General features: G+C 38.6%; 1 protein-coding gene across 1 annotated transcript in view; it reads left to right on the top strand.

Moving 5' to 3' along the window:
- The first annotated feature begins 200 nt into the window (after positions 1–200).
- LOC139723616 (plastin-3-like) overlaps positions 201–16,701 on the top strand; it is a 68,069-nt gene continuing 51,568 nt past the window's right edge. Inside the window, exons 1-2 of the mRNA XM_071634845.1 lie at positions 201–432; positions 9,986–10,183. Of these exons, the coding sequence (XP_071490946.1) occupies positions 10,130–10,183 (54 nt within the window). The 5' untranslated portion in view covers positions 201–432; positions 9,986–10,129. The remainder of the gene's footprint in view (positions 433–9,985; positions 10,184–16,701) is intronic.

Here is a 16,701-nt window from a genome sequence, read left to right as displayed (position 1 = left end):
GTTCTGTGATAGTACCGCGGCAGAGCTGGGCGGCGGACGTGGGATCTATGATCTACCACCACCTGTTTTGCGTGCGAGAGTAGCGCGGCACGCGCGACCGTGGTAGCTGATGTAGTTTTTATGGTATTGTGGCGAGAGCGACGTGTTCGATAAAGCGGTGTCGGACAGCGTACCCACAAACCGGGCGGGGGCACTGATGCACGGACGTACACAGTACACACTAGCTACGTACGCGGACAGGCTGCTGCTGCACGAGGAAAGTGCGGCCGGACGACTGGACTGACTGGGTTTCATCAATACGGCATCCATTTCGGTGCTAAAATACCACGAAGTAAGGCCGAGAACTACCCGCTCATCCCCGCATTTACCTTGGAATCATAAACTGAGTGTGCCTACTGAGTATAGCTTTGTTGACTTGAAGGTACCGAAGAGGTAAGGGAAATTAACGTCTTTTGAGTCGATACATTTATTTTTTTTTCCTTCAGTGTTCTCCCGGAACTTGGCTGTACTTTTTAGATAACGTAATCATATGGAAGATAGCCAGCAAGCAGATACTGTAGCCGACGCCCACTGCTGCACCGTGAACTTCACGGCACGGTTCACTAATTTAACATTTGAATAAATCGTAGACTTCCTCTTCACATTGTTGTTATTGTGGAGCTTTATCCAGGCCGATATTTGCAGTGTTCTTTGTTTGTTTCATCACAGAGAGCTGGAACAATCTCGCTCGTGTAGTCATGGTAAAGACCATGAGACAGACCAGACCAGGAACTGTACCATCGCCTGCGGCCTGTACTTTCTCTTTATCATTGTGTATGATAAATCTACAATCAGATCAGTCTTTGTTGATGAAAATTTATTTAAAATTAGAGTTAGAATTGTAACAGTGTGAGTTAATAGACACCTCACGCACGTGTACGTGTGATTCTTCAATCATCAGGGAACCACTTATTCATTGACATCGCATTGTAACGTAGATATTCAGCCCCCCTGAGCCCCCCCCCCCCCCCCCCAAAAAAAAAAAATGTACTTTCGATAGACTACTTGAAATAAAAAGCATCCATAATTTGGACTAAAAAAGTGATTGTGAGGGGTAGCCTGTGTCATGTGCGTGTTGCAATTATGCACTTTGCCATGGACAGTTCCTGTGGAAGAGTAACCTTATCTTAGAATTTCTTCTCCACCTCCCTAGACTACCTGGGCCTAGGCTGAGTATCATAAATCCCTGGACCCTGGTCTAAACGGACCTTTACCCGTTGAGGACGGGCTGGTTTTGCAATACGCCTTTCCCATAGACACTTGCCTGAGTAGATCTATACTCGGTACTCATCCTCAACGGGTTAACGGTTAAAGGGTGTGTACAGTTCTGGTCGAGGCGAGGATTTAGCTTTTAACGTTTTGCGAGATACTCAGAAACCACTGTATGAGATGTCAAAGAGCATGCAATTTCTAAGGGGTATCAAAAGTTTATCTGATGAAAATCGGTTTTGAAATGGCTGAAAAATCCAAAAACAAGGTGAAACAAAGAGATCCTAATAAAGTTGTGGCCTGTCGCCTTTTGTTATTATCACTTTTTTGGATATCTCGGTCATTTGAAAACCAATTTTCATCAAATAAATGTTGAATCCTTCTTAGTTACATGCTCTTTCATATTTCATAAGAGGTTTCTCATTATCTCACTTAGGAATGTTCAAAACATGAATCCCTCACCTCAACCAGTACTGTACAGTCCCTAACCCAAGACCATAGATTCATACATCCACGTCATTGGTAGACCTGCTGTATAAACCAAGGTCACAAGGAAGTCTTGCAAGAACTTCTGCCACTGTCTAGCCACGCATTGCTTTCCTATTTAAATCCTATTCATATGGGACTTTAGATTTTTTCAGGTTTTAAAAGGAAAAGCGACTTCCTCTAACATGTTAGAGAGTGAGTAGGGGCCTATACTGTGCACTCAAGCATATCCTACTGAAAAGAGCTGTGGAGCATGGGATTAGCTTGTGCTACTTCCTGAATACATTTTATGTATCAAATTCATTGGTTTGAGTCCAGAAATGGGCAAGTCCAAGATAACGTGCACGTTACGTATGGGACATTCAGAGACTTTTATGACCTGAAAAATAGTGTTAATGGCCTTTGATCATATTGAACTTCATCATGGTGATTGATATCTAGAAGAAGTATAATCATGTAAAAAATTGAGAAAAACGACCTTGACAATTATATTCTAGAAGAGAAAATATGTGCTGTTACGTATGGGACCAGAAAAATTTTGTTTTTTTGAACATTTTTTTCAACCTCAAAACTCTCAGAAAGTATATCATTCTACAACTTGTAACTCACTGTGATGAAAGTCACAACACTCAAGATTATCACATGTAAGTTTCATGTCATTAGGCAAAAAGCTCTAATTATAGGTTCTAATTAAAGACAGACATGACGTGTTACGTATGGGACAGTTACGTATGGGATAGTTTGTCCCCCATTCATTTAGTGTGTGAAGAACCATGTTTATGGGTATTTTGCATAATTATTGAAGTAAAATCAGTAGAAACTACTCAAATACTGATTCAAATTGTCAAGGAAACAATATTCCCCAAATATTCACCATCATAATTATATTCAATCATATTTTTATATCACAGCGACCAACCTGGGTATGCATGCCCTTTGTCCCCCATTCGTTTAGTGTGTGAAGAACCATGTTTATGGGTATTTTGCAAAACAATTTTGCAAAATACCCATAAACAAATTTTTGCATAATTATTGAGGTGGAATCAGTTGAAATTACTTAAATACTGATCCAGATTGACAAGGGAACAATATTCCCCAGATATTTACCATCATAATCACATTCAATCATATTCTATATTTTTTATGACCAACCTGAGTATGTATGCCCTATTTTTATCAGGATAGTTACTACTGAAAAATTGAATAGTTTAAAGTGTTTACTTCCATTGATGAAGGGCAGTTTGCCATTTAGTTTCAATAAAAAACAACTTGACACAAGAGATATTATTAGTTTAATGAATAAGCAATACCTGCTGCGTGGAACCCCAGTGATCGAGTGGATATATGATGTCTGTCTAGCAGTCAGGTCATTGATTCGAGTCACACCTCAGTATATATGTATACCCATGAAGTTTGTTGTGTGGCTACTACTGAAAACTGAATACGGAAAATTTGTGTATCACTTGCAATTTTTTAAAAAAAAATCATTTTACTTTTTTTTTCTATACTATATCACAACCATTTCAGATTGGATCTCCATCACATAAACTTTGAATTCCTCTAGTCTTAGGATTTTAAGCTCTTAAGTAATTCAATAATTGGTTTCCAATCATCTCTTTAAATGTTGAAAACTGAATCCCCATTTCTACAAAAAACTATACCATCCCTTTGATGCTGATTTTTCATTGTGTATTTTGCCATTTCCCCCTCCCCCTTTCTGAAAATTGTTCAGTCAAGTTCATGTATTGTTTCAAGTGTCTATAACTAAAAAAAGTAGCTGCAATGTTGGGATGTTTTCTTCAGGATGATTGACCATTTGTGTACTGAGAGACCTTCCCAGCTAGCTACATGCATTCACATGCAATATGTATGAGGATGTCCCATACGTAACGCATTTGTCCCATACGTAACATTATTTCAATGCCTAATAAAAAATATTTCTTTTACTTTTTTTTCTTTTTTCTCTGGTATTTAATTTCTCTAAACAATAAATTAGAACTTTCCAAAAGGGCATTAAAATAACCTTAGCAATTTCAGAGAAAACCTAAAAAAATGACCTCATTTTGTTACGTATGGGACATCTCATGATAGGACACGAGCTAATTTGCATAATCACTTGCATAATCCCTAAATTGTCATACCAAGTTAAACTATGTGATGAACTTCTTATGTCCACATATTAATCAAATATCATTTGCTTTCCTTTGAATTAATATGAATTTTTATAAATGTCCCATACGTAACACTGTGTTTCACATTTATGTAAATGAAGCCCTTGAAATTTGCATAAATTTACATAATATCATTTTTTCTTCCACGGAAATCAAAACTTCAACTCATAAGCTTCAAAATGATACCAAGCATGTCAATATTGAGCAAAGATGAAATTCTGCCTTCTGAGGGGACCTTATCTTGGACTTGCCCAAATACAAGTTTACAACACACTCTGGACTTTGGTGTGCGGGGAAAGATATTGTTAGAGGGACAGATAGAGAAAGTGGTTTAAAAGTGTTGACATGAACCTCTTAAAAAGTCTAATTTAATAATGTTACACATTCCTGAATCTCTTGAGAACTGCATAGTGCAGGCACCATCATTATGCCTACTGAACAGGCATTTTGAGCTGTACAGTTCATGAAAGATTTGTATCTAAAATGGAAATTTTCGTTTGAAAAAAAAAATGAAACCAACAGCTTTGATATGAAGTTTTATCTAGGTAGGCCTGCTGTAAATGTGGATATTTTTGAGATGCATTAATTTTCCGTGCATTGTACATGTATACAAGGGCTTACATGTACTTGTACTTTTGGCTAGCTCAAATTCTAAAACCACTAAAATAAAGTTTTCTCTGCACATTTTGAACATGTCCACAATTGCGCCAACACAAAATCAAGAACCTGTGAGCTGCTCAGCATGAAAAATTAATCATGGGAAAATATAAAATGTTTAAAGTACCATACTTTTAATAAAGGGATGGTACAGTATTAGTGGAGATGAGAACTGGGCTTTAAACTTTTTGCGAGATATCAAGAAAACACTTATGAAATAGTACAGAGCATGACCATTTTATTAAAGAGGAATTCAAAGTTTAATTGATGAAAATCGGGTTTGGAATGACTGAAACATCCAAAAACAAAGTAAAACAAAGGAATCGTAATAGCAGATGGATCCCACACTTCATTAGAATCGCTCTGGTTTGGATATCAGCCATTTCAAAACCAATTTTCATCAAATAGATATTGAATTCCTCATGGAATTACATGCCCTTTCATATTTCATAAGGTTTCTCATTATCTCACCGAAAAATGTTAGAAACCTGAAATTACTGTAGGTGTCAACCAAAACTATACGATCCCTTTAAAGGGGCTGTACAGTACTGGTTGAGGTGGGGATTCATTGTTTTAACATTCCTAAGTGAGATGATGAGAAACCTCTCATGAAATATGAAAGAGCATGTAATTTTAAGAAGGATTCAAAGGTTATTTGATAAAAATTGGTTTTAAAATGGCTGAGATATCCAAAAAAAGTGATAATAATAAAATACTACATGCCCCAACTTTATTAGGATCTCTTTGTTTCACCTTGTTTTTGGATATCTTGGCCACTTCAAAACCGATTTTCATCAAATGAACTTTTGATACCCCTTAGAATTGCATGCTCTGTGACATCTCATAGAGTGGTTTCTGAATTTCTCGCAAAATGTTAAAAGCTAAATCCTCACCTTGACCAGAACTGTACACACCCTTTAAAGTTCAGGGTTGTACAGCTAGTTGTGTGAGTTGACTTTTGAACCAAACTTTACAACATTATACTGTAAGACTGGTCCCATAAAGCATTCAAGAGCAAAGCGATTGAGTTTTCAAATCTCTCTCTGCATGATTGACATTATAAACCAGTGCGTAGTCTGTCTGGTTGGCCCCTACATTGGGATGTTGGACAGTAGCCAAGAAGAAGAAGAAGAAGAAGCTTGCACAAATGTGATACTGTATATGCTATAATTTTCGCGTACATAAATTTTCGCGAATTGCCGCTGTCACACATTTTCGCGAGTGGTTAAATTCGCGATTGGGGGACCAGAGAAAATATGAAGAGGCAAAGAAAGTGTGAATTTTCAACTTACTAGCAAATAAGAATGATACTACAGGCTGTAGTTATACACTGCATGAAAAATACTTACCAAACTCTGCGAACTAGTAAGTTAGAATTCAACATTTTTGAAGTGGTTAAATGCATCGCGCTAGATTTCTGATGAGTGGTCCCCTTGCGATAATGGATTGGCTCTCTACAGTATTCGTAAGTAGACGTGGACGTGCGTAAACAAGCTTAGCCAGTATGGTCTGTTCGGTAAGCCGTGACATGGTATACTAGTACTGAAATGTTCGTATCATCAAGGCAAGGGATTCATTTTGGAAGGTAATATTTTCGCGTGTTGTTAATTTCGCGAATAGCTCCCGACTCGCGAAATTCGCAAAAATAAAACCCACGCGAAATATATAGCGTATACAGTACCTGAACCTTCTCTCCATACAGCAATTCATACAGATTGTACCCAGGATAAAGGGGGGGGGGGGTGGAGGGGAGGTGGTGGAAGGTGTTCACTGTTGGGGAGAGCTGGCTCTTGGAATGGAAACCACTGTGGGTGTGGTAGCCAAAGTGGTATTTTATGTAGAGTAGCCAACTTTCGTCCTAATCGTTTGGTTTTGAATCTACACGTAGTTGGATACGTGCTCTGCAACAGTTTTTCCAAGCACTCTTGAGCCCAGATGATGTAAATCAACCCCGTCAGAACACACTCCACACACTCTGGGGTTGGCTGCCACAGTGGTAAAGGGAATGGTCAAAGGGATTTATCAAGATTCAAAACGACACAGTTCGATTGATATTGAGCGCATTCTTCTCCAGCTTTGGTTCAGATCTGCACAGACCAATAACCCTCTTTGTGCAGTAAGTGTATGCTTTTCATTTGTACCTTTTATTCTTACTGTTTTGTTTATTAATGTTGATATTTCATGGAGGGGATGGGATGGGAGACTGAACTTAAATGAAACAAGAATCACAATGAAAGACCAGGAATTTGATTTCGTGATGAATTGGATCATAATGCGAAGTGTAATTTACAATACCAGTGGTATGTTAATATGTGTGTTTATTATGAACTCTTGATACATTTGTAGCTACTGAAATAGGAACAGATTTACAACCCTGCCAGATTATGAACAGTGGCATGCCATGTACTTTAATATATTTGCACAGTTCTGAATCACTAATGATACTATAGCAACAGCTCAAGTGTCATTACACAGCACACTCCCTGCCAGCAACATTGCCTGTTATCCGTCTGAAATGTAGGGCCATTTTTTTTTCTTTTTCTGTGCAATAGTGCAGTGTTCTGTTGTATGAAAAAAAAATGGCCAATCAGAGTTCTGTGCTCTACTGTACGCTGACTTCATTCTGTAAAGTCCCATTGCATGTATACATATATTGAATAGATTTGCCTTGAAACTGTAGTTAGTCTACAATTATAACGTGTACTGTCTGTTTTTTTTTACCTCCGCCAAAGGAGGACGTTATGTTTTCATTACTGTTGGTTTGTTTGTTTGTTTGTTTGTCTTTGTGCAAAATAACTCAAAAAGTAGTTACCCGTTACGGATTTGGATGAAACTTACAGGAAAGGTTGAGAATGACACTTGACAAATAATAAGATTTTGGTAGTGATCCCAGAATTTTTTTTTGAATTTATGTTAAGGATTTTTGATATTTTGAAAGGTAGGGTCCCTGAACTTGGGAGTTCAAGCTGCACATTTTTGAGGTTTTCTAAAAATGGATATTGTTTCACATTTCAATGGATTGAATCACTTTTCAATTGTTTCACTTTTCAATGGATATTGATTCACAAGCATTTTTGTGTTGTTGAACAGTTTGCCAGGAAAGTTTGGAATACAGTGTGTCAGAGAATAGAATCTTCCATTATAATTTTGCATAATACTTCCTATGACTCATACTACATGTATATCAGTTCAAATTCAAATCTTTGGAATGCATCATATTAGAATGAAAGGAAAGAAAGTACTGTATGAGGCTAATACAGCACACACATTTCCCTGTGTGACAGTAAACTTTCGAGTGAACTCCTCCTCTGGAATGTTTTTTGTTTGTGGCAAATTGACGGTGATTAAAATGATTAGTTTTCAAGCTCCTTTGCAGAAATGGATATTATGCTATCATGTGCCGTCTGAGGAGAAACGGCCATTAACACAGATGCACTTGGGTCATAATGTGTGTCCTGCTTGGCACGCTATAAAAGGCTTTATTATTTCCCCCACCCAAAGAGAAAGTCTGCAAATTCACTGAGTACTCATTTGAGAATGAGAGAGAAAAGAAATTCAAATGCAAAGTCCAAAGTCCACATTTGAATAGCCATCGAGGACTACCCAACTGAATCTATCAAGTGAAATGTATGCATTCATTTGAATACTCGTTGGTCTATAAACCTTAGAAAATCCAGGACACAACCTAAAAACTATACTTGTGGGTGTTGGCTTGCAAGCATGCACAGGAACCTGGGCTGTTGCATCTTTGTTGCAATGCCAGGATATCAGTGATTTGCAAGCTGTGATGAATATAGTGCAAACTACACTTACATCGTCATTATCACCCCCCCCCCCCCCCCCAACCTTTCTACTGGCTGTCTGGTCTATATGAGAATCCACTTAGGTGGGAAAAGTTTTCTTTCCGGCTTTCCCAACGAAGCGTCTCAAATCCCAGGTCTGCCCACTTCAGATCGAACTTTCGCTTCTCCTCGCAGAGAGCGAGAACATCGAAGAATGTTTTCTTAGATATCTGAGGCGACAATGTACATTGTATTATAAAGTTGCTCTGCACTTCATACCACGTACGAGCAAATACTTGATGAATGGAAGTTACAATGTACATACTTCATACTGTAAAAGCAAACATTTCACCGATAAAAAGGAAGGAGGTACATGTACCAGTAGTTGGATGCTTTTCACCCCACTTCATTCAGTAGTTATTTCCATAAAGGTTGTCTACTGTCCAAAGACAGGCAGATTACATTCAAGTACCAATTTTCATACTTTCATGACAGCTCCCAAACCCTGGAATAACTTTATAACTCAAGAAATCACCTACACTGTTGTACTGTAGCATCTAAAAATCATGATTTGAAATAATGTTTTTCAGAAAACATGTCTTTTTATACCCCCGCCAAATGAAGTTTGAAGGGGGTATAGGAATCAGCGGACGGTCGGGCGGTCGGTCGGGCGGTCGGTCGGGCGGTCGGTCCGTTGCAAATCTTGCGTCGCGAACTACTTCCTCAGTTTTCAACCGATTCCCATAAAACTTGGCACAGATGTGTGCCTTGGGTTGTAGATGTGCAAGACACATATTTCCGCAGTGGCAAAAAGTGCGTTGCCATGGTAACGGCATGTTATTGGTAAAATATAGGGCAAAATGCTTCATGGCAAAACTGCTTCATCAGTGTTCTTCCAATTCTCATGGAATTCATATTGAATGTTTGTCTTAGGATATAGGTCAGCATGACACATTTCTTGACAGTGACAAAAAGTATGTTGCCATGGTAACAGCTCACATATTATGAGCCAAAATGATGGAAAATTTTGTGTTGCAAACTACCTCCTCAGTTTTTGCCCAATTTCCATGAAACTTGGTACAGATGTGTGCCTTTGGTTGTAGATGTGCAAGACGCATTTTTCGACAGTACCCGAAAGTACGCTGCCATGGTAACGGCATATTAATGGCAGAAGGTCAAGGAAAGATCTTGCGGATTTAACTACTTCCTCAGTTTTTTGACCAAAGCTTATGAAATGTTGTTTTGACCAAAGCTTATGAAATGTTGTTTGGCGGGGGTATAACCAGTCGCTGTAGCGACATTTCTAGTTTCATTTAATGTTCACCATTGTTTTCAAGTTAGGAGCTCTTGCAGTACGGATACGTGTACGGTGACGGCATGAGTTGTACAACTCACGATGTATTAGTGTACGTATCCAGTAAGTGTACAACATTAGAACTTCACTAGCTTTTACTGTTTTATAGTGACAAACAGATGTACACAGTAACTGTATTGTCATTCTACTGTACCATTTAAGCTTCTTTGATGTACATGCAATGCAAGCATCTCCTCAAGATCAAATATTTATATGATGTATTTTCTACACTCATTGTTTTGTCGTTAATCTGTTAGTTTGTTTTTTCCCACACCCCTCCAATATAGGTATTCTCTTCTGAGGCTGACACTGCTGCGGAGCTGTACAAGTAAAGTACGTTTTACACACTGGTCGGCGGACTTCCATCCTGACGCCGTAGCAACCACAGTTGGAGAGAAAGAGTGTTGACATCATACATCTATTACATCACCATGGCCGAACCAGAAGGGAAAACTGAGGCTGAGATTCGTGAGATCTTTGCAGGGGTATGTATTATTGTACTGAATGAAATACTGGCACCATCCACAAATTGTGCTTGCATTCAGTAGCTGCGGTCGCACTGGCAAAAGACTGGGAAGATTAAGACCGCCATCTTTAAAGATCTCAAAGTTTTGCCAGTGTGACTGCAAATTTTCTGTGAAACTTTCACTCAAAGTAGGGATAGAACGATCCGCACCCCCGCCAAACTTCTCGATCTTTTGCCAGTGTGATCGTTGGATACTGAAACTTCGTTAAGTTTGTCACGTGACCAGTCCACCTGCGAAGCTCGGGGCCATGACAATGTACAGGTGTGTATTGTTACATCACAATCACTAGCCATGAGACGGAGTAACTCTTCTAGTCAAGATCGAGAAGTTTCTCTGCTGGTGTGAACAGCAGACCAAAGATTGCAAAGACTTTGCGATCTTTAATAAACTTCTCGATCTTTTGCCAGTGTGACCGCAGCCATTGTGAAGATGTCATGGCAAAGTGGATATCAGAGCCCTTCGGTCTGAATCACAAGGGTGTGGGTTCACAGGCCCAATGAAGCCAGGCGCGTTTATCGTTCAGCAGGGCACCTTTCATATACCCACATTGCTGCTTTTAACCCAGGAGTATCATGGGTACACGGTATGTGAGGATGTTGGTTGATCAGCATGTGCACGCCTGTAAAATAACGACTGGCTGGAATGCTCCCTAGGGAGCGGAGAGTGAGGACTGTTAGTGCTGGTTAGGAATAATGTATCCAGTGACCGGGGTATTAATAATGGTCTGTAAAGCGCATTGAAACTCTATAGCAAGTCTGAAATAAGCTGTATAAAAGCTAGCTACTATTATCATCCGCTCGTCAAAATGTACAACATCAATATACGTACTGTAGTGAAAAAAAAACAAAAGAAAGACAAAAAGGCTAGTTGAAACAATTTCCCCAAAATAACTTTTGCTTCTACCTATAAAAGACACGGTAGACATGCCTTGTCCAATTGACTCCTCATACTTGCCACCCAACAGAATACATTTAAAAACAACGAACAATGCATCATACGTATATCGTTATTATTAATGCTCATCCTAAACGGTTGACTCCAGGTGAAATTCTTGGCTGTGTGTGTGTCCTTTTGTAGAGATCAGTGAAAAAGCTGTACATCAACAATACCATTCGTTATTGGGATTCTTGCAAACACACTGTAATTGAGGCTCCATTTATTATACATTGTAGGATGAGCTAGGCCTGCCTTCCCATTCTCTGATACTACATGTACATGTATGCCAGTTTACCAGGTCAAAATTTTATATCCCCGACCACTGCTCTTATGAGGTAGACCTACAATCGACATCCACTAGGGCATCAACGATGTGCAGTAACGCACCAGCACCAGAATCAGAACTTGAATGTTTTCAATGAATGTCATACAAGGATGGTACAGTATACACGCTACTGTCTGTTTGTCAAATATAGGTAAACATTACAATTCAGTACGACTACATACATAGTACATTGTATGTGTATGTAAAGTACCTTTGCGAAATGTGAGAGGCGTGTGGCATTTTTAATATTCAAGGGAAGAGATATTGGCAGAAAGGGTCTAAAGTCAGCTTTAGATCAATCAAACTTCATTTGGGTCTTGTCATCAAATATAGTCTGTCAGCAGGTTAAAAACCAATTGTGATTGATTACAATGACACAGTACTGGTACTCTGCAACAGGGGTAAGTTCTAGGACATCCAGGTTAAACTGGACTATGGCTTGTGCGGTAATGGAAAGAGTTTGATTTGCAATTGGGCCTGGATAATAGAAGATGTACGCAAACAAGTGGAGGCATGCCGATGCACAGGGGAGTATTGTAGTTTTGCCTACAATGTACCTCTGTTGAGGTGAGAACGGAAATTGTATTTTAGAAGGGAACACATTGTAATGCATACAGTACACATTGTACACATTTCAAGTGTGCAATTTGTTTTTTGCTGTGAATTGACTTTTTGTATTTTTCTTTTTAATGGTCATCATGCATTGAATTGCCAACCCTTTTTACCCTGTTTGCATCGAGAGCAAACTTAAGGGAAAGATGCTGCAAATAATACCATTTTCCTCTAAAATACCAGTGAAATAATGCCCATTGTCCTATATACATGTACCTGATGCCATTACTACGTACAACTGTAGTACCTTATTTCATGATATTGCCGTCAAATACATGTACAAATTGTAGACCCAACCTGTCTCCATTACAGCACGATAGCATCACTTAGTTTCCATTTTGTGATTATCTTTTCCAGAAAGGATATAAAGACTATGAGATTTTCAGAGGTACAATTTGGGTGTTAGCATCGTGGATGTGACTTTCAAAAGTGCCAAGAAAGAAAACCATTTTGAATAGCACAAGACAGTTTGTTTCCAGATCAGGTGGACAGAGTTTTCCAAAAAACTGATTTGATGTTAACCTGCAATTACAAGCAGAAAGAAAATTGTAGATTAAAACTACCAAGGTTGTTTGCTTCTTTGATGTCACTTAATATTCCTACTTTTCAAAACAACCTTGGCCTGTAATTTTAATACTGTCCAGAGGGAGCCGAGCAGTATCAATCTCCCAATCTTGTGACCGAATGTCAAATACTTCACATTTTCCACACAAACCATCTCATTTTCCAGTTTTCACAGCTTTTTATTAAAATGTGTCCAACTTTATCAATGTCATGTGCTTTCAGTGGCTCGCACAAATAGCGTGCGAAGAAACTTGAGATAGTGAAACCGCTGTATAGCAACAGTAAAAGAAGGAAAGAAAGAAAGAAAGAAAAAGTAAAGGCAACATTGAATATTCCTTGATACCGGACCTTGTCCTATCCCTCCCCCCCCCCCCCCCCCCCCCCCCCCAAAAAAAAAAAAAAAAAAAGAGAGAAAAAAATGAATAAATAAATAAATAAAAACAATAAAAAAAGAAAAAAAAAGAAAAAAAATAAATAAAGAGGATAAAATACAATTTAAGGAGAAGGAAAAAGGAATTGGAAAAAAAGGTATCGGTAAACCATTTACCTTAACCCTTTTTGTGCCAGGGACTTTGAACAGCATACACTAAAGGGTTTTTTGTGCCAATCATCCCTCTATAAAGCACACAAAGGATTAAAAACAACATATTTTGCCGTTAAAAACTTTTGCTTTCATTTTCACACTTGCTGGCGAGATATTAATTGCCCATCGTAACAACGCGGTGGTAAAATTGTATGAAATTGAGCTCTTCCATCCCAGAGGGGGGTGTTCGAATCTGATACTACAAACTGTACATGTATGGATAATCGAGGTCAGATTTGTCCCCGGGAGGCAGGAGACAGGCGATGGTTTGTGTCTCAGAAGAAAATGAAAGCTTGTTAGTGGACAAACCAACGCTTCTCTGTCAGTTAGTCTTGCTAAATACAGACCCTTTCATCTTAAATTTGATTGGAAATGCAGTGCCACCGGATGCCTTTGTACTGTAGGTGCACATTGTACAACAGAATACAAAGAGACCGGTTTGTGATACGCAGTGTGTATATGTTTATAATCTGTAAACTAGCCAGGGAATAATTTTCCTGGTATCGCATCACAATTTGCTATCTTCATACACCATTGCTACACAAACGATCTTTTATGTCAGCAGTGTTCTTCCATAGCAGAAGTGTACATGATGAGAAATTGTTCATGAGGTGAAATTGGTACTATAATACATGAGTTGGATTTGATTCCCTGCTGATGGGAATATACAATTTTCATGGACCTTTCTTTTTTTTTTCTTTTTTTTTTTGCCTGTCAGCTAAAACCTGGAAATGGAAGGGGAGACATGAGCTGAGGACCTTTTTTTTTTTTTTATGCTCATGAATCATAGAATCATGGACTAAACAGACTTTATATTCATTTGTAGTATGAATATGGAGCCCAGAAATATTCAGATTTTAAACATAAACATGACATGCTTCTGGTATACTTTCATGTGTTTAAAGGGGCTACGTTTGTTTGTGTACACCTGTGCGTGTGTGTGTGTGGGGGGGGGGGGGAGGGGGGCTGGAGAAGGAGGGGGACATACATTTGTACAGTACAATGCAGAGATTTTCTTTGTAAAAGAAATGAAGAGCTACAGTTGTATAGTAACACACTGAAATGAAAAGAGGCACTGTTAGTGTTACAGTACATACTACTTATGACATTCATTGTCCCCGCCGAACGAGTTCGAGCAGGGGACTATGAAACGGGCTCCGTACGTGTGTGTGTCCGTGTGTCCGTCCGTCCGTCCGTGTGTCCGTCCGTCCGTCCGTCCGTCCGTCCGTCCGTGTGTCCGTGTGTGCGTCCGTGTGTGATCAAAATCTTCAATTTGCTACTTCTCTGTCATTTATGAGCCAATTTTGATTCTGTTTGCTTTATATGATAGCACTACATGGGAGCTTTGAAACTTCTACACAGAATTTCAGTCGTGACCTTTGACCTTGACCTTTGACCTATATTGTACATTTTGCTACAAAATGCTACTCCTTCGCCATTTCTAACCCGATTTCGATTCCGTTTGCTTTATGTGATGGCACTAGGTGAGGGCTTCAAAACTTCTACACAGAATTTTGACCTTTGACTTCTTTGACCTTTGACCTTGATTTTTTTGACCTATATTGTACATTTTGCTACAAAATGCTACTCCTTCGCCATTTCTAACCCGATTTCGATTCCGTTTGCTTTATGTGATGGCACTAGGTGAGGGCTTCAAAACTTCTACACAGAATTTTGACCTTTGACTTCTTTGACCTTTGACCTTGATTTTTGACCTATATTGTACATTTTGCTACGAAATGCTACTCCTTCGCCATTTTTAACCCGATTTCGATTCCGTTCACTTTATATGATGGCACTAGTTGAGGGCTTCAAAACTTGTACACAGAATTTTGACCTTTGACTTCTTTGACCTTTGACCTTGATTTTTGACCTATATTGTGCATTTTGCTACAGAATGCTACTCCTTCGCCATTTCTAACCCGATTTCGATTCCGTTTGCTTTATGTGATAGCACTAGGTGAGGGCTTCCAAACTTCTACACAGAATTTTGACCTTTGTCTTCTTTGACCTTTGACCTTGATTTTTGACCTATATTGTACATTGGCTACAAAATGCTACTCCTTCGCCATTTCTAACCCAATTTCGATTCCATTTGCTTTATGTGATGGCACTAGGTGAGGGCTTCAAAACTTCTACACAGAATTTTGACCTTTGACTTCTTTGACCTTTGACCTTGATTTTTTACCTATATTGCACATTTTGTTACAAAATGCTACTTCCGGCGGGGACATATGTTACGCACCGCGTAATTTCTACTTTTCCTTGTTTTCTTTTTCTTTTCTTTTAAACCACCTTGCAATGACAGGGCTGTGGTAGAAATACTAGAATACAGCTTGCAGTATAAGTGCACAGATGGTACTATACTGTAGCTGAATATTGTGCGTTTTTTTTTTTTTTTTTTTTTTTTTTTTCAGAAGCACAATGTGTTTGAATTGCCAAAAAGTGTGGAAAAGGTCTGCAGCAGTAGACTAGGGCTTCTGGCAGGCTTGCTGTGACCTTTCCTATCACCAGGTGGCAATGAGTCAGATCCAGACACTATTTTGGTTTGGTTGGGATCACACTTCTCCGTTTCAAAGAGACCTCTGTCCTGCAGGCTTGTCAATTTATACAGTAAAGAATAACATACGCGCTTGTATGTATAAAAGATATTCTGGAAATTGACTCGCTCAAAACAAGAAGCGCTTTAATATGTCCTTCAAAGGGAAAGATGATCTTTTAAAGATGATCACAACTTTTTATCTAATGCCCAAAATGAACCAATATTGAAGAGTCTTGAATGGCTTATAAACAAATTTTCTTTTGGATAAAAAAAAGATAATGCTTTAGAGATTGGTTGAAAGTGCTTTGTGTTATTAAAATTACATAATTATATAACTACAGTTCAGAGTTAGTGATGGCCTGTCTGACATGCCATTATGATTTGGAAAATGATATCACTGCAAATGACAACATTTTACAGATACAGAAGTGTTTCATATACATTTTATATCAAAAATTCAAAGTATTATTTCGACATTAGCAGTCCCTCACATCGCACATTGCTTCAGATGTCACTCTGTGAAATGTATCAGAAACAATTTCTATTAAAGAAAGCACAAATGTAGTTCTTGACATCACAAAGCAATATTCTGACTTTACATGCTGCTCTGTTGGTCAAGCTGTGAAATTGCATTTTATATTGAAGAAAAAATTGTGGCACATTCGAGCATTGTCCATGCAAACCTCAAGTATGTGCAGCTTGACCTCCCAACTTCATTGACCCTACAGACTGTATCTGCCAAAAGATTAAAAAATCCTTCAAGATCTGTACAAATTCTCAGATCACTGCCAAAATTTAATCATCTGTTCCTCGTGTCATTATCGACTTTTCGTGCAAGTTTCATTTAAATCCGTGCACAACTTTTTTTATAGTTATTTTGCAGACAGACAAACAAACAAACAAACAACCCAGTA

The sequence above is a fragment of the Diadema antillarum genome, unplaced genomic scaffold, assembly GCF_040938485.1.
Source record: "Diadema antillarum isolate AM-2024a unplaced genomic scaffold, OU_Dant_1.0 scf00000196, whole genome shotgun sequence".
Taxonomy (NCBI): domain Eukaryota; kingdom Metazoa; phylum Echinodermata; class Echinoidea; order Diadematoida; family Diadematidae; genus Diadema; species Diadema antillarum.
This window is presented reverse-complemented; position numbering and strand designations above follow the sequence as displayed.